This window comes from Carya illinoinensis, chromosome 3 (genome assembly GCF_018687715.1).
Source record: "Carya illinoinensis cultivar Pawnee chromosome 3, C.illinoinensisPawnee_v1, whole genome shotgun sequence".
Lineage (NCBI taxonomy): Eukaryota > Viridiplantae > Streptophyta > Magnoliopsida > Fagales > Juglandaceae > Carya > Carya illinoinensis.
This window is the reverse complement of record NC_056754.1, coordinates 3,255,481-3,275,246: the sequence shown is the minus strand read 5'-3', so window position 1 is coordinate 3,275,246 and position 19,766 is coordinate 3,255,481. Positions and strand designations below refer to the sequence as shown.

Genomic DNA, 19,766 nt, shown 5'->3' with positions numbered 1-19,766 from the left:
CATTGTATATGTTAGTTGAACCAACCCAAGTCATCTGCTTATCTCAGTATCTCCTTTAATTTATTTCCGCAGAAGAATACTTGCGTTCTTGATGATGATGTAACTGTCTCAATCAAGCAATATACAACAGAAAATCTGAAAAATTTAGTTAAGGTAGCAGTTTTTTTCAAGAAACAGATGACCACTGTATTATTCTCCCCCCCCCCCCCCCAAAAAAGAATAATAGCTGCATAGAGAATATTACTAATAAGTATTAAAGCAAAATACAAAATGAGGAAAAAGTCGTCATGTTTGGAGTTAAGTGTAGGTCTGTAAGTGGTAAAACATAAATGCTACGGTCTCACAATAGTAGTACTTACAAAAAGTCATAGATACGAATTTTCTCTCGAGTATTTTGAAAGAGCATTGGACACCAAAAAAATTTCATGCTGATATGCTTTAATCAAATTCCTCAGCAAGGTAGCCCACCCGGTTAATTGACAACATCCCTGCCGCTTCTAAAAACCGTCCATGCCTATCCACAACTTGGACTTAATCACACGTTTCAACTTTCATTGAGATAGCAGACTGTTGATGATTTCTCTCAGGGATGATGCGTTCTATGCAGTAGAATCACTCAGTCACTGATACAGAGCAATTAGCATCAGCAAAATTAGTGTATATTCATTGGTGTGGTGGCCGTAATTCCAACTTGTAAGCCTGTATTTCCATGGGAGAGATGAGTACGTGTCCCTCTTGTGCAACATCTCCAAACTGCTCGGTGTAACCAAGTATCTGTGTGTCTTCATGTAAAAGATTTAAAGAAGTTTCCTTTGCATTCAATACTGCAAGCCCCTTGAACATGTAGAACAGATTCACAGGCTCATCAGCAACACTGGTGCATTGAGATCTGCCCTTCCGACAGTATGAAGAATCCCAATGACGCCTCTGTAAGAGCAGAATGAACCTAGAATCTTCAGGTGGCTGCTGAGGATATTTTAAAGGCCGAGGGACCTTAAAGCTCACAATATGCAAGTCACATGGCAAGGGAGCAGCTAAAGGGGAGAAGGATCTTGGAGGTGGCTGCACAGATAATTCCAGCGACTTCTTTGCAATGAATGTATGTAATGGATAGTTCAAATGAGCACCAACACAATGAGAAAGAAGAGAGGGGCTTAAGGGAAAATTATTGGAACCCAAGCTTGGAATGAAGGAAATATTGGATTCTATAAGGATGTGGAAGACTACATTAATTGGACGATTATCCATCACTCCTTGCCCAAGACCACGTCCATCATCTCTAACCAATCGGCGATCAAGCATGATCTCTAGCCATCCCTCTTTAAGGCTTGCCACACCCAAAGACTGCCGAGTATGAACAGAAAATCGCTGCCCATTAGACCCTTGCATGAATGCAAGAGAAGGCATAGGGTAGTAATTTCCCTGCAGTGGGATCTTATCGTATGTCTCTCTCCGACTCATCTGAAAGCCATTTAGATCAGAGTAAAAAACCCTTTTGTTATTGATATCCGTCTTGTATCTAACTATTAATTCCTTGTCATCAAAATCGGGGCCTATAAGCTCAACATGGTATTCCTTCTCAATGAGTAACTGCTGTATAGTATTATCTCCATTATATAAACGGGTGCTGTGGGAGACGGGGGGTTTCTCCCATGTTGTCCTTGGATAAGAGGATACTTCCTGCATCAAATGACCCTCTACGATCACCATCAGCCCACCAGCTTCAATGATAGATTGTGCATCGCCATTAGGTTTGAATAGGTAAGCCCCACTTCCCCAACTAGAGTACATGCCTATTTCTTCACCCACAACATTTTGGGAGCCATTCCTAAAGATTATTTTCTGCAACAAGCCATGTCTGACATCAAAAGTGAGCGTTTGATGCCGATTCTGGATTTCAGCTACATCACCTTCTGCTTTTGAGCAAGCATAAGGAGTGGGACAATGTATGGAAGTAGACTGGGAGAAAAATTTTATTTTTGCTGGTTTTGCCTTCTCACATTGACCAAATCCATTAGCAATGTAATATGTTTGCAGACCCAAGGCAGGAACAGAGACTTTCCAGTGGACACGGTGCTTCCCGGTAAAAACCCTGCTTTTGTTCTGCTGCAATTCAGGTGAAATTTGGCTCTCAACACAAGTCCAATTTGAGTCCAAAACAGTAACATCTGGCCTGTTAACTATAACCATCACAATCTCTTCTCTTGTTTGCTCCAACGGATTAAAAAAGACCACTGAATGAAAAGTTCCTTCACGGGCACTGATTGCCTTATGCACTGGTTGAACATCATATTTAGATCGCACCTGTTCTGGCTCAAATTGAGAAGGGTTTTGATCAGCTTTCTCTGGGCGGATACCGAGCAGAACTTCTATAGCTTTAGACATGAAAATCTGCAAATCCTGCAAAGAAGTATGCATCCGAGTTCCATAGTCCCGAACCACATGATCCTTAGCAGTACCAGTGACCCCATCATGATGCTGGAAAAGAGCCAAGTTTCTTCTTGCAGCTGTCAACTTGTAGGAAAACCCTACAGGCAACTTTTCACACTGCGATCTCTGGCAATATCCAAGTAATAAAGCCATCAGCATCTCCGTGGCACGTAGTGTCTGCTCTAGCACCCGATCAACAGCCTTGAAGAAAGGCCTTGAAACATAATAGCCACTCCAATAGTCCTGTTGCCTATCAGCATAGGTAAAGAAGTCGCCTGATAAAGAAGGAAAACCCTCAACCTGACCAGACCCTATCTCACCAGGAAGTGAATAATTTATCCTATCAGCCTCATCGCGTAGGGTTCGGAAGTAGTCTTCCAAAGTACCAAACTTCACCTCTGCATTTAAACTTGGATTAGAATTGATATAATCAAATAGCAACTCATAATTCCTAAACTGAGCTTCTGCTTCATCAATGCTAATGTAACGAAAATCATCCCCTAGAGGAACAAGAAGTGTATTTGTTCGGTAGAGGGTCGATTTCTTTTTATATTGATCTAGTAGCTTCAGAGCCCTCTCCCGAACATTTTCCGAATTGGTCTCTACTGGATGCTGTCCCCATGGGCAAAGTTCATAAGAAAAGCCATGCATCCGAGCAAAGTCAAACTGGCAACAAATAGCAGGCTCTGGCCCACATGTATGTGGAATATCATATGAATAGAAGGGCATCATGTGTACAAAAATATCAGTAGTTTCCTCAGCATCCCAGCTCTGACGCCATATGTACTCCAAATTCTTATGCAGTGCGAGTTCCTTCTTCAGCTCATAATGGGTCCTCTGGATAAGCATATTCTCGAAACCCATACGGCGGAGAAGATAAGCCATGGTAGGTGAGTAACCAAATGGATCTATTGCCCAAGCATTTTTAGGAACAGCCCCAATTGTGTCCTTCAACCACATATTCCCCTCTAACATCTGATACAAGGATTACGCAAAGATCAGGGCAGCTACTCAAAATGGGATAATAAATTCAGGACAAATTCCTGAATGAATGGTAACACACCCACCCACACAGTCCCACACACACAGCAGACTGATTCTTTGACCACATATATTAGCTCTATGCAGCAATATATAGTTAGTTCCCCTTGCAAGTACACACATGCACACGCGCGCGCACATATCATCTACCAGATAGTATGCCACATTATTGTGTTTTTTGGAAAATAAAAATAAAAAATAAAAGATGTGGATTACCAAACATACAGCTGTATTGAATGATAGAATGTACAAAACAGCAATACAAAAACATAATAGCACCCAAAACCAAATAGTTCTCTGTCACCACCCTCGCGTGTTAATTGACTTGTCTGTTAATGTTTCATATGACCTAACCCAAAGGGGAGGAGAATAATAATGAGGTGTAAAATATAATTCTTAACACCACAACAAAACAAGTAACTTAAAACATGCAAATGATCTCACACAAGAACAGTAGTCCAACAAGCTTAAAATTAGATAATGTGTAAACTTAAAATGCAATAAAATATCAAAAGATAGTGAATCATAAAGAATAAATTAAACCAAACAACGAGCATTTCAAAAGCATCAACGTGATCAACTTGTCAAAAAGTATATTTTAGTTATATTAAACAAAACTTCTTCCATTGCCATCAATTAGACCTAGTGTCCTGATAACGTAAAAGTACTTTACACAGGAATTACCAATACAAAAAAGCACTTGAGCCCCATATGATAAGGATAAGAATATGTGATGTATGGGATCACACATTGCTTGGGAATGAGAAATTCTTGCTCTTTATAAGGTTCCGATGGAGCTCCAATTGTATCTTTGACTAGTCTTTTTGGAGTATAGGTCATGTAGTTTGGGCCTTCTATTGGGGCGTTACAAATGGTATCAGATCCTATCACAACCAGAAATGTGGGACTTGAGCCGTGCCACCTACAACGAACAGACCCGACGAGGACGTCAAGAATTTAAGGTGGATAGATTGTGATACCCCATATGATAAAGATGGGAAGTATATGGGATTCCACATTACTTGGAAATGAGAAGTTCTTGCTCTTTATAAGGTTCTAATGAGGCTCCAATTGTATCTTTGACTAGTCCTTTTGGAGCATAGGCCAGGTGGTCTAGGCCTTCTATTGGGATGTTATAGCACTTTACAATAGAATTAAATTCAAGATTTTCACTCGTTCCTTCTTAAAGGAACTGTTCACTGTTTAAGTTTTAACCTAATGGCAAGAAAATGAATGGTTGAAACAATCATTTTCGGCGATAAGTTCTGGCCCTTGGAAGAATATTATATGAGGAATATATGAAAACAAAAAATTAGGTTATTCTTCTGTACACTTTGACTATACTTAGGTCTGTCCTTTTACTAATAAAATTTCTATACTAACTTCTTGTAAAAAGAACAAAAAATTCAAACTGAAGATGTCCTGCACTCAATGCAAATCACAGCTGATCGGAGCTTAATTAATTCTAAGATGAATAATTCTAAAAGTAAATATATAATATGGTGAAACCTATGACAAAAAGTTTTCAGCTTACCTGCTCAATAATGGCAAAATAGTGTGAATTAGCCTGCATAAAAAAGAATGATATGATAAGTCAAGCTTCCAGCTCGTTAGAACAAAATATCTTTCCCCAAGATTAACAATTTGGAAAAAATACCTATAAAAACAAAAACTTGGAAATGAACTTGGGCATCAATTTATCTATACTAGGCGTCTAAAATCCCAACTAACTGTATGTAAGCTCATATAAAGCCATGAACATTACCTCATCATTCATTACCCAGCCACCTCCTACAATTTCGAGCTGCCCATTCTTTACTAAATTGACCAGTGACTCCCTTTTGCTCTCTGAGGCATCCTTCCACCATCTCTCCAAATAAGACATTTCTTCCCATATAAATTTGCGTTTAACATCCTGCATCTTCAAATACGTTAATCCCGCAACAAACAAAAAACCTAAGCATATTTTCTTTTCTCCACAATATTATAGTCCCAAATAACTGTTGCTAACAACATTAAATAAATTCGTTGTGGTCCCTAAATGTTTCAAAAAGACCATCATAGCAGAAATAAGTTCTCTAATTAATACCCCAGAGTATCCAAACGTTATAAGAAACTAGGATACAAAACCATCTCTTCGGCTTCACTTGATCTCTAAACAGAAAAGTCCAAAACCAAACAGTGAACCCTTTGGCATCTTTAAGCTCTTTGTAATAGTGACAAGTTCATTAATCACTTCAAACACGCGCGCACATCCTAAATATATTTCGGTAACATACAAAACATCAAAGCTTCGAAACCAATTATTTGATTCATCAGCTCCACTGTAATTCAACGCAAAAAGAAAGAATAAGAAGGAAAGAGTAAAAGAAAAGCCCACTTCACCTTAGAAAGCGTCTCAACAATCGTATCAAGTATGCGCCTAGACTGCCTCTCATAGTACTCCTCAACGGTGAGCTTCCAACCGGGATCGTTATGCGAGTGAGGAACCACAAACACCTTCAACTTCTCGGAGTCCCACTCGTCCCCTTTGTAGGACACCCTCCACCCTTGCTTCCAGGGCCCACCATCCACATCTTGGAACTGAATCGTGTCGTACAAATCTTTCGTCGTGATGTCCACCGTGGATCTCAAAACGGCGTCCTTGGCTGCGGATTCGGACAACACCGGTTTCCGGTAAACGGGTTTCCGGGGCCTGGGGAAGCGTGGCGCCTGGGATTTGAAGTGGGAGGAGATGGGCCTGGGCACGCCGTAGCGGAGGACGACGAGCAGGAAAAGGAAAAGAGAGATCGCGAGGCAGATAGCCAAGAAGTTGGTGAAAATGAAGTTGCGTATGGACAATCGGCGGCGGGACTTTCGGGGGAGCTTGGATTTGGGGGTTGGGGTGCTCGATAAGGGGAGCAAGGTGTGGGCCCAGCCCCCACGCCGGGTGCTAAAGGCCATTGCCGTTGTTGGAGAAAAACAGTAGTGTGTTGCTCTCTCTCTCTGTCTCTCTCTCTGTGGATGACTGTGTGCGTCTAGACGTGTTACTTGGGTGAGCCTTCTTTGTAATTTTTCTTTAGTTGTTTGGAGTCTTGACTAGTATGTATGTTTGAATAATGCTGCATCCAAAAAATATCACACAAAAATAATATTATAAATTAATATAATTTATCTAATCGATATAATTTTTAATAAAAATAATTTTATAATTTAATTAATCATTAATTTATAAAATTATTTTTATATATCGATTAGATATTTTCCTTTATATTTACTGGGATAGAGATGGGATCTCGTGAAAATAATAATAATTATATTTAAAAATTTACATTTCACAGCATCACGTGGTCATGAAAAAGTGGAGGAGACTTTTGCGGTTGGAAAAGTCTTTTTTTTGAGTTTTTTCCATTAGACATTTCGGGTTAGATTCTTTTTTCTTTTACCTAATAATTAAAGAATTATATTTTAATAATATTGTAAATTTTGTTTTTTTTTTAAATGTTAAAAAAATACATATAAAAAAAAAACACACACACACATATGAAATGCACTATCAAGAGCCTTCGACAGTAGCTGTAGAGCGACGTTATGCAATTTTTCTGATAAAAAAGTAAGCCATTTACAATTATTTTATAATTAAAAGCAGAATAAATTATAGTTTTATAATATTAAAGTTTATTTTAAAAAAATTTGTGGGAATATGATGGAGTTATAATTGATTATAAAATAATAATAAAAAAGTTATAAGTATTTTATTACTCTTTAAATAATAATATATCTTTATAAATTAATTATAAAAGTATCGTTATTTTATAAAAATATCATTCATTTATAACAAAATTATAAAAACATTTATGTTTTTGTCATCTTTCTCCAAAAAATCAATGGATGCTACTTTTTTTTTTTTTTTTATAAAAAGAAGTGTTATATTAGTAATAATATGATATTTATATAAACTAAGCTGTTAATCTATTTATATTGTATTATAAATATATTATTTTATAATAAGTAACGCATATTAATATAATATTAAATTTAACTACAGTCTTTATAAGTCTTATATTTTTTATACGAATATATATGATTGAATGTGTAAAAATATATTTATAAAAATAGTATATATTATAATTTATTATACCAAAAATATATTTATCCTTTATGTATATATCAAAAGCACATCAATAACTTATACTGTGAGCTTTAATGTTATGTTAATTTTATGTTACAAGATTAAAATTTATATATTATATCAAGTGTTATATTAAAAATTATAAGACTAATTTTATGTTATATCAAATGTTACATTAACTTTATGTTAGCATGTAATATCTATAATATAATATAAAAAACTTATGCATATTATATCTCTTATATATTAAAAGTGGGAATCGACGTGCTACAGTGTTAGAAACAGTGTTAAGAACAGTAATGAGCTACAGTAATTTTTCACTCGTTATTTGCTTTTGTGTTATTAGATAGTTACTTATTTAACCTTTTTGTTCTTCCTTTGTCTCGGTTTTTAAGAGGATATTTTGGTCTTTAATAAAATTGTGTCAGAGATATTTTTTCGGAAGAATTTAGACCACCAATACCGCTACCATCAGCTAATCCCATGTTTGGCCCGAAAGAGAGTTGGCCAGCACTAGAAACCCCAGTTATGGCTCCAGCAGCCGAGTTGGGTCGCATCGCCTGCTGCTGGTGATGGTCCAGCAAAAAAGCTTACGTATCGAGGGTCGGTAGGCATCCCGGCCCTGGCAACCTGCTGCCAGGTCTCTGGGGTTCTGGTTTCAGGATCGGCACCACCGGCATCTGCGAGTTTCCGAGTCTCGCGCCGGTCACCTGCTGTACCATCTGACGGAAGTTGGCCGGATCCGCCGTGATGAAGGTCGTCTGGGACCACTTCGAAGCGCGAGACTTCCGTTTCGAAACCTTTCCCGCCAGTGCCGCCAGAATCGAGTTACACTGGCGTTTTTGGGGGGCCACCGTTTCTGGTTCGGAGCCGCCAGATAGACTTGAGACGGTAGGGGGTGGTGGGCGCTGTGTCGGGCTTGATGAGGTTGAGGAAGGGAGAGATGGTATCGGTCTGCAGGAAGTCCAAGTTAGCACCGCAGAAAGATTTCTGGAGAGCCTTGGTGAGGGTGTCGCTGTCGCGAGCAAAAGCTTCGGATATCCACGAATCCGCGAAGGCCGGACGGAAGGCCCAAGGTTCGATACTTGCCAAATTCTCAGACGACGCCATAACTATAGTCCTTACATTTACTAGGCCACAGGGTTGGTGTTTCTGTCTATGAGTAGAAACAGAGCTCTAAAAGAGGAGGCTTTAAGAACGCTCAAAGCATTTTCCAAATGGCGGCCTATCCGATTCGCATATACGGCATGTGCCTTGTTTTTTATGTATTTGTTTATCATAACCAGTGTTTCATTTGTTTGCTTAGGACAACCTAATGGGTTTTTTAAGTACTCTACTTGATTGAGGTTTAGATTTTTGTGGATTTTTTTTTTTTTTTTGAGCTAATTAGGATTTGCAATATAACTTATCATATATTATTTTTCTAGAAACGCACTAAAGTGGAAGATACAAACCTGAAAAGGGCCCCTGAAGACCTCCAAAAAAGAAATGATATTCTACGAAAGCGAGCAGAAGTAAGTACTAAGTATCTTTTTGTTTTTATATTTGCTAAGTTTCTTTTGTTACTAATTTGTGATGTTTCTATGTTTGACGAGGGGCCTGTCATTGATGTCGTTGTGTGGCATGATGGAGAAGTATGGACGGCTGCTCTGGACACACACAGCCGTTGTGTGGTATGCTCGGTTGCTTGTGACTCTTGCATGTCTTCAAAAGATTAAAAAGGGCTTTTGTTTAGGTAGAATCAGGATTTTGTTGAATTGAAAGAATAGAATTTACAAATATCCTTAAAAACAACAAGTTAAGTTTGATGGTATATTGGTATATGTATGTTGCAGTTCAGCATCACTGATCGCAGTAGTTATAAATTGACTGGTATTGGTCTGGTAAAATAGAAAGACAACAAAATTTTAATTTTTTTTTTTTTATGTTTTTTGCTGCATTGGGATTTGAAAAATTCCAGAAACCAAAGAATCAGGGCTAGATAGTTGAATTAATATCACTTGAGTGGAGGTTTTGGTTCTTTATGGCCCATTTGATGAAAACTCCTGGCAGCCATACAAAAGGCTTTTAAAGTTTGTTAAATTGTTTTCCTCTTAGTTAGAAAAAAAAAAGGTTTATTAAATTGTAGACTATAGAATCCACAGGCCTATGATATCTTAAACAAACATTTACACTTATTTCTATTTTGCGAGTTTTTAGGAAGTTTTGTTATTTGTTATTGTCTTATTGATAAATCGAGAATACTTTGGTGTAATTATAGAGAAGCCTAGCTCAGCCATCGTGGAATAATAGCTACACTGGCTTAGTTCCTTTTTTTTTTTTTTTCTTTTATCTGGGAATTCCTTTTTTAAGTGTTAATTTGTTCCAACATCCTTTTGTTAAACGAGTTGCGCAGGCTACTGGGTTTCAGTATAAGGAGCTCTAGCATTGTGGTGGATTTTTTGTTTTTTATAAGTAGCGTTGAGGTTGATATTACAGGTGGATCGTTAAGTTCTCAAGCTTTGCCGAAGCAGGAGGCATCCACTGCATTGTCAAAAAGCACTACACTCAAAGCAGGCACGCTATTTCTCTGCCCTCTAATGTAACTATTAATATATATGGATGCTTGATTATCTAGATGCTTGGTTACTATGCTAGGAATGGTTGTATCATAATTTATTTAGTATACACATAATTTATTGCTGCATCATGGAAAATTTACTGGTGATAGAGTAAAATCTATTAGTACATTACCTTCTTGAATTTCTCCACTGCTTAATTCAGTAATTCTCCTCAAGGTATTCTTTCTACATGCTATAAATTGCTACATCCATTAGCAATCATTTTTGGATGTTTTATAGCTATAATTCATTAAGAAATCAAGGGAAAAAGGTTGAAAATTTGAAGAACCTGAGAGAGAAAAGAAATTGCTGCTATCTGTTACAGTTTTTATTACGATCTGTTTCAAATTTTTGTGCTGTCTGTTTTGATTTTCATGTTTACATGATCCTTCTTTTAGTATTGAGTTTTAATTTTAATGTAGAAAGGTTCTTTTATTGAGAATTCTATATGGTACATTTGTTAAAGAAAATACAGAACAAAAGTAATTTCCACTGTATGGTTTGGGGTTGATGATGCTTTGAGTTTTTTTTTGGCATGTCATCTTTTTTTTTCCTTTAATTAATCTGATTTATTGGTTTGTTTCCTGCAGGAAATCTGCACTTTTTGGTAGGGAATGTACATCTCTTTTGTATTTATGACAGTGTAGCAATGGGTTAAATTTTGTTGAGGTTAATTTTTTTTTTTTATTTTATCCTCCTCAACAGTATGAAAGTAGTAGTAAAATCGAATAAGAAAAAAAAAGTTAAATATTTTGCTTTTGTTATTTTGTTATTTTATTTTATACCAAAAATTTAGAGGTTCTTTTAATGGAGAATTCAATATAATACTTTTGTTCAAGAAAATACAGCACAAAAGTAGTTTGCACTGTATGGTTTGGGGTTGATGATGCTTTATTTTTTTTTTCCCCTTTAGTTAGTCTTTTTTTTGGTTTGTTTCTTGCTGGGAATTGCACATTTTGGTAGGGAATCTGCACTTTTTGGTTCGGAGTTGATGGTGCTTTGAGGTTTTTATGTCTTTCAGGTTTTTTTTTTTCTCACTTTGGATTTGTATATTTTCTTATTGATTTTGTTTTTTGGATTTATATATTTTGTTATTAATATATTAAGCTCGGTTTGTATATTGTTAGGTTCCTATCTTGTTGTTGGTATCCTTTATTTTATATCATGTTCTTGGAATTCTTTTGTGAATTGATAATATAAGCATCGTAGATATCACTTAGTGTGGTTTAACTACTATTTTTATTTTCTTTCTCTTTACTTTTTGGCTTAAAATTGTTTCTTTTTGGTTGGAAAATGGCAGAACAAGGATTCTAATTTTTTTTTTTTTACATATGATTTAAAGATGGCTTCTGGTTGTTCATCTTATATTATGAATTTATGGTTTTTGCATCTATGACAGTTTAGGAATGGGTCACCGTACAAAGCCACACCAAGCCAGCCAAATCTACCGTTCTCTTCTCGATCTCCTCCACCATGCCTTAGAAATGGTGGTTTTAGTAGTTCTCTCTCTCTCTCTCTTTCTCTCTTCACTGTCCATGGCTAAAGAAGCCTAGCTCAGCCACCATCACTCTCTTTGTATGGGATTTGACTGGATTTTTTTTTGTTTTGTTTTCGTAGTTGTTGCATTTACCGAGTATTGGGATTAACTCACAGTTCATCATGTAGCTCCATGAAGGTTTAGCTCACCCATCAAACATCATTTGGAAAGCGGCGTCTGAATTTTTAAAGTTGGGATATGGTCTTCTGCAACGGAGTGAGTATACATAAGCCCCACCAACTCATTCATTGTGTTTCTTTTTAAGTTTCTAAATAATATTTTGCTTTATTTTGAGGTTCTAATGGCTTAAAACCTTCATCCAAATGCATGGTAAATAGATGGTATTTGAACAACGCTTTGGATTGTATAATGAAAGGGTAGAAAAGCAAGCTTTTATTTGCTTGGGTAAGTAAATATTTTGTACTTTATGAATTCCGCTCTTAATCCAACAAGAACTATTTATGAAATTGCTTGTTGCATTTCTCAGCTTCCTTCCTCCTTGGTTACATCTGCAAACATTTTTTTCTCCCTTACTTTTTTAGGACCAAGAAAGATGCACTGATTCTGGGTTCAAGACCTTGGAGAATAGCAACAAGCCCATCCTTTTTAAAGATTTCAAGAAACTCGGGAATTTTGGAGTTAAATAGTCTGGGTTTCACAATAGCTCGAGTTTCTAATTTTGTTTTTAATTTTTTTTGTGCAGCCTCATATAGCAATATTTCTTGATGATGAATACAAGACCGATCAAATTAACGATGTCGCTTTAGGTGAGAGATTTAAGACCATTTCTTAGTCATATGATGTCTTAGAAAAGAGCAAATATTTATAGCTCTCAAATCGTTGAAGATTAAGTTTATATTATGATTTCAACCAATTACCCATTTAATAAATTCAAGTCTATCAATTTCCTTGATTGATCATATATATTTTTTTCAGTCTTGAGTGTACTACAATTCCAGGCCCACTTCTCAGAATGAAGTAACTTTAATTATCAAAAGTATATAAGAAGAGCTTTGCAAAAAGACTTTGGGCATTTGGATATACTCTATATTGTTAGTATTATTCAATGCACGGACAGAGTGCATTCACTTGTTAATGTTATGATGATTTGGATTTCTATAGTTTATTTATTTTGCTAGGCATTAACTGTTATTTGGGGGGCCTCATCCTCATCCCCAGATTTCTATGCTTATGAAAAGGATCATTTATGTTGGGTTTCTCTTCATCCATTTGCTTGGATTTTTTCTCTCTCTCTCTAAGTGCAGTTGTTACACTTATTGTTAGTCCTATATCATGATATCCACTTATTTTCTCTCTTTCCTATCTTAGTTCTGCCAGCAAGATTATTCAATCAGTAATTCATAATCTCAAATGTTTCACTTGGCTCACCTGCAAGTTTGCATGCTTTTGTGCAGCTCCATTCCTGTCTCTGCATGCTTTACATCCACGAGCTTGTCATCTTTGTTCTGGTTTTTCCTCCTTATTTTCATGCATATGGTTTTAAGATGGCTTCTTGGGTTAAATTATGTTGAGATTCAAATTTTTTGGTTGGAAAGTTTGTAGAATTTGTTTCTTCTTAAGGATTCTACCCTTTTTTTGGTACATGTGGCTTTAGGATCGGTTATGGTTCATCTTATCTTATATTTCTGTTTTTTTTTTTTAATTTAATTTAATTTAATTTTAAATACAGGGTCATAGAATGGAATAAAAAGGAATTAAATATTTTTGTTATTTTATAAAGGACCAGTTGTTTTTTTTTTTTTTGGGTTCGTATCTTGTTGTTGGTATCCTTTATATCATGTTCTTCAAATACGTTAGTGAATTGATAGAATAAGCATATTTATTTCTTCTGGATTTGTTTTTCTTTTTATTTCTTTCCTTTTGATCCGTCAGTTTGTCTGGAAATTGTAAAACAAGCACTCAAAATTTTTTTTTTTTTTATGTGTATGAGCGTATGAGTTTAAGATTGCTTCTGGTTTATACTTATCAAAGAGAAGATTGCTTCTGGTTTATTTTATATTATGAGTTTATGGTTTTTGTATTTGTGACAGTTCAGCAATATATGGATTAAATTATGCTGAGGTTAGAATTTCTTGGTTCGGAATTTTATAGAAAAACTGGTTATTAGTATATTTTATATCTTATTCTTGGAACTCTTTTGTGAATTGATACATTAAGCATCATAGAAATCAATTAGTGAGGTTCAACTATTATTTTTATCTTCTTCCTCTTTACTTTTTCGTTGAAAATTGTTTCTTTTTTGTTGGAAAATGTCAGGATAACGATTCTAATTTTTGTTTTTACATGTGGTTTAAGATGGCTTTTGGTTGTTCATATTATATTATGAGCTTATGGCTTTTGTATCTATGACAGTTTAGCAATGAATTAAATTATGTTGAGGTTTTGCTTTTGTTATTTTATTTTATACTAAAGATAGAATGGTTCTGATAATGGAGATTTCTGTATAATACTTTTGTTTTAAAAGAATACAGCATAAAAGTAGTTTGCATGGTATGGTTTGGGGTTAATGATGCTTTGAGATTTTTTAATTTTTTTTATTTTTGTGTTTCTTTGTCATCGTCTTTTTGCCTTTAGTTAATCTAATTGGTTGGTTTGTTTCTTGCAGGGAATTTACTTTTTTTGATTTGCAGTTGATGATGCTATGAGGTTTGTACATCTCTTTTAGTTTCTTTTCTCGGTTTTAATATGCATATTTTTTTATTTCATTCCTATTTTTGGATTTTTAGATTTTATTATTAATATGTTTAATTCAGTTTATATATTGTTGGATTTTCATTTCCAGCTTTTTGAAAAAAAAAATAGATGCTTTTATTTATTTTGTTTGAAATGTTTAGGTTTGTCATTTCTATTTATTTTAGTTTGTATGTTTTTTAAGAATTTTAATTCATTTTTTTGTTTAAGATGTTTAGGATTGTTATTTCTATTTATTTTGGTTGAGAATTTGGTTTGATAAATATTCCGCTTTTTAGAAATTCTGTAAGAGTTAAATCTTTCTGGATTATCAGAATATGCGGATTCATTTCTTTTCTTTGAATAGCGAAAATAACAATTTTGTTTGGACTCTTCAGTCTAAGGAGGAGGCAATAGGCTTTTATTAAAAATAAAGATATGTGTTTTGTTAATTAAAAACTGGTTTAAAATGTTTGGAAAAATCTAGGTATTAAAAAAGCAGATGAGTTTTGCATTAAAACTCAAGACTTTTGTTAAAAATAAAGGTATTCTTTGAAAGAATACACCTTCTTGTGGGAGACTAAGGTGGCTTACGTGCCACATCTTTTCAATATATCATATTTATTTATTTTAGTAGTTTTATATTTCTGATGTTCTGAACAGCTATAAACTGTATAATTTTGCTTGTCAGCAAGTCAGAAATTGGCTTGCCCACCACTCCATGCAAGCTTGAACTCCTCAAGGATGCGCTGGGTATAATCTATTATTGTTGTAGGAGACAACTTGTTATGTTCTAATTTTCCATATTTTGGCATGACAAATGACACCAATCTTGTTATGTGGTTTGTTCACTGCAGTCAAAACATTGTATTTTCTTTCCCCTTTTAGGATTAATTAACTTGGTATGTGTGTACTGTTGAAAAAATAGAATACGTTGCTGAAAACTCTCTGTTTTTCAATGTATTTGTTTGTCTACAGCTGTTGGTATTTATGCATGATATAAAGAAATAAAAACAATTGAGTTGGTTACAAATCACCGTAGACATCAATAATGTATTTAGCATATCATTCTTACAGGTCGAGGGTGTTAAGCTCAACGTAAATTCTATACTCCACTTGAATTATTAGATTTTTTTTCCAATATTAAATTTTTGATTAGGATCAATTTTTTATCAAAAATATAATTTTTTTGGCTGTCAATGGATGATTCAACTTCTAGTATATATATATATATATATAAACCGGTTTTTGTTTATAGCAACCGGACCGGACCCGTCATGAATGATACCGAACCCACTATTTTGGTTTATCTGACCTGATTTTTGTTTTTTTTAACAGCCGTAGTGATGGAAATAGAACCTTGACTAATAACCTTTTTTTTATTTATTAAATTTCATAACCATGCTAGGATGTTTGTGGTTTTATCATCTCAGCTTCTATGTTATACTTCAGTTTGACTGCTTTAGATATTGCATATCACCGTACAAAATATTCAATAGGTCCAAAAACCATCTTGACATATCATTTACATTAGTCAATAATCAATTAGGCCGCGATCTCACAAATCCAAGATTAAAACAAGGATAAGTAACTTATCATTTATTGAGTCGTCCTATGTTTATAAAAAAAAATTAAAAATAAAATTTATTAATTGATGCGATTTAATAGTATACGTCAAATATGTTTTATAATAAAATAAATTATACTATTTGACATACTATATTAAATTACGTTAATTTATAAATTTTATTTTATAATATTTGTAAATCAAACATTTATATTTAGTATTATATATATAGATAATTGGGTTGAGTATTGAACTTTTAATGTTATTCAAACAACAAATGCATTAAAATAATAAAAATTTCACTCTAATCTAAACACGAAGTGAATGTGAAAATATTGTCTTAAAGCTGTAACAGTGGCAAAATACTTGAAAAATTAAAATTTTAATATTAGTTACGTTAAAGATGCCAATGACCCGCCACCGAGCCAGGAAGGGAAGCCCAACAAAGGGCCGAAACCGAGTTGGTCCAAAAAATAGAGCAGATTTCAATTTAAATTCCTGCGAGCCAAATGACCTTCCTCCCTCCCAATTATATCTGTAGATTCGTAGAATATATCAGCAAGGAAAAAAAAGAAGAGAGACTGAGATGGAGAGATCAGAAACGTGTTGAATCCTCCTTTCAGCTTTCAGGTGGTTGTCAGGAGCAATGTCTTCTCTTGATCTTCAAAATCCGGAAACGAGGCCACCCGCTTACCACCGCAAGGAGAAGTCTCTCGGACTTTTGTGCTCCAAGTATTTAAAATCTCTCCATATCTTCATCTAACTTACTTCTGTGTTATATTTTCCTTCAAGTTTCTATTTTTTTTTTTTCTTGATATCTTTAATGGCTTTGATTTTTGATTCAATCTCACATTCCATCAGTTTCTTGAGGTTGTATGGTGAAGAAGGCGTCGCAACGTTCGAGCTCGACGATGCAGCTAGCAAATTAGGTCTTGATCCGATCTCTCTGATTACTGATTCCTGTATGCTTCTTTTACAGAATAAAATTGTTGCCTTCATTCAGTTACCTTATGCTTGGTTGCCGAGAAAATGGAAGAAAAGCAATCAACCTACTTGTAGGGATCTATATGGAGTCTACTTTTCCAGAAATGGAAAATATTCAAGGGAACGAACCCGGAAACGATTGTTGTTGATAGCCTCTGTGTTCTCGAATCAAAATTAGTGGAAGTTATAAGCTGAAGATATTGACTCTTTGTTTTTTTCTTATTTCATTTTTTTCTCGGTAGCCAAAAAATACTAGGGGCTGTTGATTGCATCTACTGAAATCATTCGAATCTGCAGGAGTTGAGCGGCGCCGTATGTACGACGTAGTCAACATATTGGAGAGTATTAGAGTAAGATTCTATGCTCTTCTCGCCCGACAAAAATATAAAAATAAATGAAAGAGAAGATAGTTCTTGAGTTATGTGTTCCCAAAGCTCAGACTTCAGTCGGTTTTCTGCCTAAATTGCCGAGTTGATTGCGTAGTCCATTATTTTTAACAGATTATAGCAAAAAAGGGGAAGAACCAATACTCGTGGAAGGGTTTTGGAGAAGTTCCTCGGGCTTTAGAGGAGCTCAAGGTAAATTTTAAAATTGGTTTTGTCACTCAAATTTTAATGCTCTGGTTTTGAAACCGTAAGACAATGTCTATTTTTATCCATTTACAGGAAGACGGTGTGAGAGAAAAATCCAATCACTCTGGCTTCTGCAATCCTGTTGAAGTATGTCAGTTCCATTATTTGTTTTTCTATTAAAAATTTAGAAGTCTTTCTGCTTGCGGAGAAAACTGCAAGAAGAAATTAATGTGTTATACTGAAATATGCTGACTGATTTTTCATTGCTTAATCTCTTACTCAGTTTGGCCTTAAAAATTGGAGTTCTGGATTTCTTTTCAAATTTTCTTTTATGAATACAACAGCAAAAGAACATAAGGACCAGCCTTCATATCCTTTGTATTTAAACAGAGATTGTGTTGAAATTTTAGTGTTTCTCATCATTTTTGTTTGAGTTATGCTGATTAGGTTTCAAAGAACATTGAAAATGGAGTGCCTTCTAGTCTCCAAAATAATTGGGAGGCCCGGTCTTCAGCCTCTTTGAGAAGCGGTGACCTCTATTTCCCCCACCCCCTTTTTTTTTTTTTTGTCTGTGTCTTAGAAACTGAGATCATTTCCACAATATAAACTTAGAATATGTCTTTGATTGACCTCAACTTTGAGTAGGGGATGGTTTAAACGTTTAGACTGGGTATGATGAATTTTTACATTGACTAATTTGGCATCATTCATTTCCATAGACAACAGAAGGGACAAATCTCTAGTGATTCTCACTCAGAGCTTTATCAAGCTTTTCCTCTGTTCAGACGTAAGGGAATTTTTAGTATGGTTTTCCTCAGTGAATTTTTCTTGTTTGTGGGCTTGACACCATTTTTTTTTTCCTTCAGATAGATTTCATCTTGCTTGATGATGCTGCACAGGCATTGCTGGGTGATAAGCATGACACAACAGCTTTGAGAAGTAACCGACCTTACCAATCTTTATCATTCTTTTGAAGAAAGTTAAATTGAACTTAACACTAAGTCTCCTTTCTGAAATAACTATGCAGCAAAAGTTAGACGACTGTACGATATTGCGAATGTTTTTTCTTCCATGAATATGATTGAGAAGGTAAAAAAAGATCCACTCGGTGATTGTAGCAAGTTTGTCTTCTCGTAACACTACATAATTTTCTTAATTGATGTGCAGACTCACTTATCAGAGAGTAGGAAACCAGCATTCAGGTGGTTGGGATGGAAAGAGAAACCCAAGAATGGATCTGTTACGCCTTCGGATCTGAATGAATCAAAAAAGAGAGTGTTTGGGAGTGATATTACAAACGACATCTCAAAGAGAAATAGGGTGGAGTCTTCTACAAATTGGATAAATCAGACGGTAATAGATGTGCCAATGCATACCAGACATGGTGATTTGGGAATCGTCCATGATGGGATCAAATTGAAGCAGCGTTCAAAACACAGCTCAAAGGGTATAGAATTTGGCCCTTTTGCTCCTGTGAATGTGTCCGGTTTGAAAGATCCAGAAGGGAGAAGAGTGATAGAGTTACAGGGGAACTTGACTTCAACTTATCGTCCTCAATAACACAACCAAGGTGATTTATAATTTGTGTCTACGGATATGATTTTGATACACGGGATATAGTACTCCAGAAGTCTAACGAAAGTTTTCATGGTGGATTACTTTGAATGCAGCAGACGTTCTTAAGTTATTCTTGCTTACCATGTCAAATGCTGATTTAACTGATGTCAATTATCATAATATATTGGATTTGCATATGTTTGATTGTCTTTTATAGTGGCTTGTTATCGAAAGTGAAATAAGAAATTGCTTCCAATCTTGATTTCTGTTCTAGTTGCTGGAAAAAAAGTTTATTTCTTTTTTCATTTTTGTTCTTTTCGGTCATTTGGGAGTTTTTTTCATTGAAACAGGATGTCGACTCTTCTCCTTTGAACTGAAATTTAATTTTAGAAGTATAGTTCATCAGCACATTGTTCTAAAATATAACTTTGCCATACTGTTTATGGTTGGCAGACATCTCATAGGTCTTCCATCCCATTATTGTGTAGTTTTCCCTTTAATCTATAATTATATGTCCAGATGCAACAAACATCCCATTATTTCTACTGCGTTAGAAAAAATTAATCTCATGCTCCGATTACATTACTGATTTTTTTTTTTCATTCCTAAAGCCATAGAAAACTAAAACTTGTTTCATGATGTTCACCTGTGTCATACATGTAATGCAGCACTTAGT

The 19,766-nt window shown here is 35.1% G+C and overlaps 2 protein-coding genes, 1 long non-coding RNA gene and 1 pseudogene across 7 annotated transcripts; 2 read left to right on the top strand and 2 right to left on the bottom strand.

Moving 5' to 3' along the window:
* Nucleotides 1-271: 271 nt before the first annotated feature.
* Nucleotides 272-6,533, bottom strand: LOC122302525 (alpha-mannosidase 2). Its single transcript, XM_043113822.1, has 4 exons — nt 5,857-6,533; nt 5,237-5,386; nt 5,006-5,038; nt 272-3,405 (listed from the first exon to the last, which is right to left on the bottom strand). Exons 1-4 carry the CDS (start codon nt 6,412-6,414, stop codon nt 664-666), a joined length of 3,483 nt encoding a protein of 1,160 aa, XP_042969756.1. The 5' UTR covers nt 6,415-6,533; the 3' UTR covers nt 272-663.
* A 1,459-nt stretch (nt 6,534-7,992) lies between these two features.
* On the bottom strand, nt 7,993-8,821 carry LOC122305840 (annotated as a pseudogene).
* Nucleotides 8,822-11,578: 2,757 nt separating this feature from the next.
* On the top strand, nt 11,579-15,354 carry LOC122302527. Of its 3 annotated transcripts, none has more exons than XR_006240480.1 (6): nt 11,579-11,669; nt 11,800-11,935; nt 12,058-12,124; nt 12,423-12,486; nt 14,346-14,386; nt 15,102-15,354. It is a non-coding gene; the product is annotated as an uncharacterized LOC122302527 (long non-coding RNA). The 3 variants fall into 3 exon arrangements; XR_006240479.1 differs by having other exon boundaries at nt 11,585-11,757; nt 11,848-11,935; XR_006240481.1 differs by having other exon boundaries at nt 11,600-11,681.
* Nucleotides 15,355-16,406: 1,052 nt separating this feature from the next.
* On the top strand, nt 16,407-19,363 carry LOC122302524 (E2F transcription factor-like E2FF). 3 transcript variants are annotated; one of them, XM_043113819.1, is made up of 10 exons: nt 16,407-16,709; nt 16,839-16,906; nt 17,259-17,311; nt 17,462-17,539; nt 17,627-17,680; nt 17,981-18,062; nt 18,253-18,320; nt 18,400-18,472; nt 18,561-18,622; nt 18,701-19,363. In XM_043113819.1, the coding sequence occupies exons 1-10, from the start codon at nt 16,624-16,626 to the stop codon at nt 19,091-19,093; spliced, it is 1,017 nt and encodes a 338-aa protein (XP_042969753.1). In that variant the 5' UTR covers nt 16,407-16,623; the 3' UTR covers nt 19,094-19,363. The 3 variants fall into 3 exon arrangements, with proteins under 3 accessions (XP_042969753.1, XP_042969754.1, XP_042969755.1); XM_043113821.1 differs by having other exon boundaries at nt 16,642-16,709; nt 17,204-17,311; XM_043113820.1 differs by lacking the exons at nt 17,981-18,062; nt 18,253-18,320.
* The last annotated feature ends 403 nt before the right edge of the window (nt 19,364-19,766 follow it).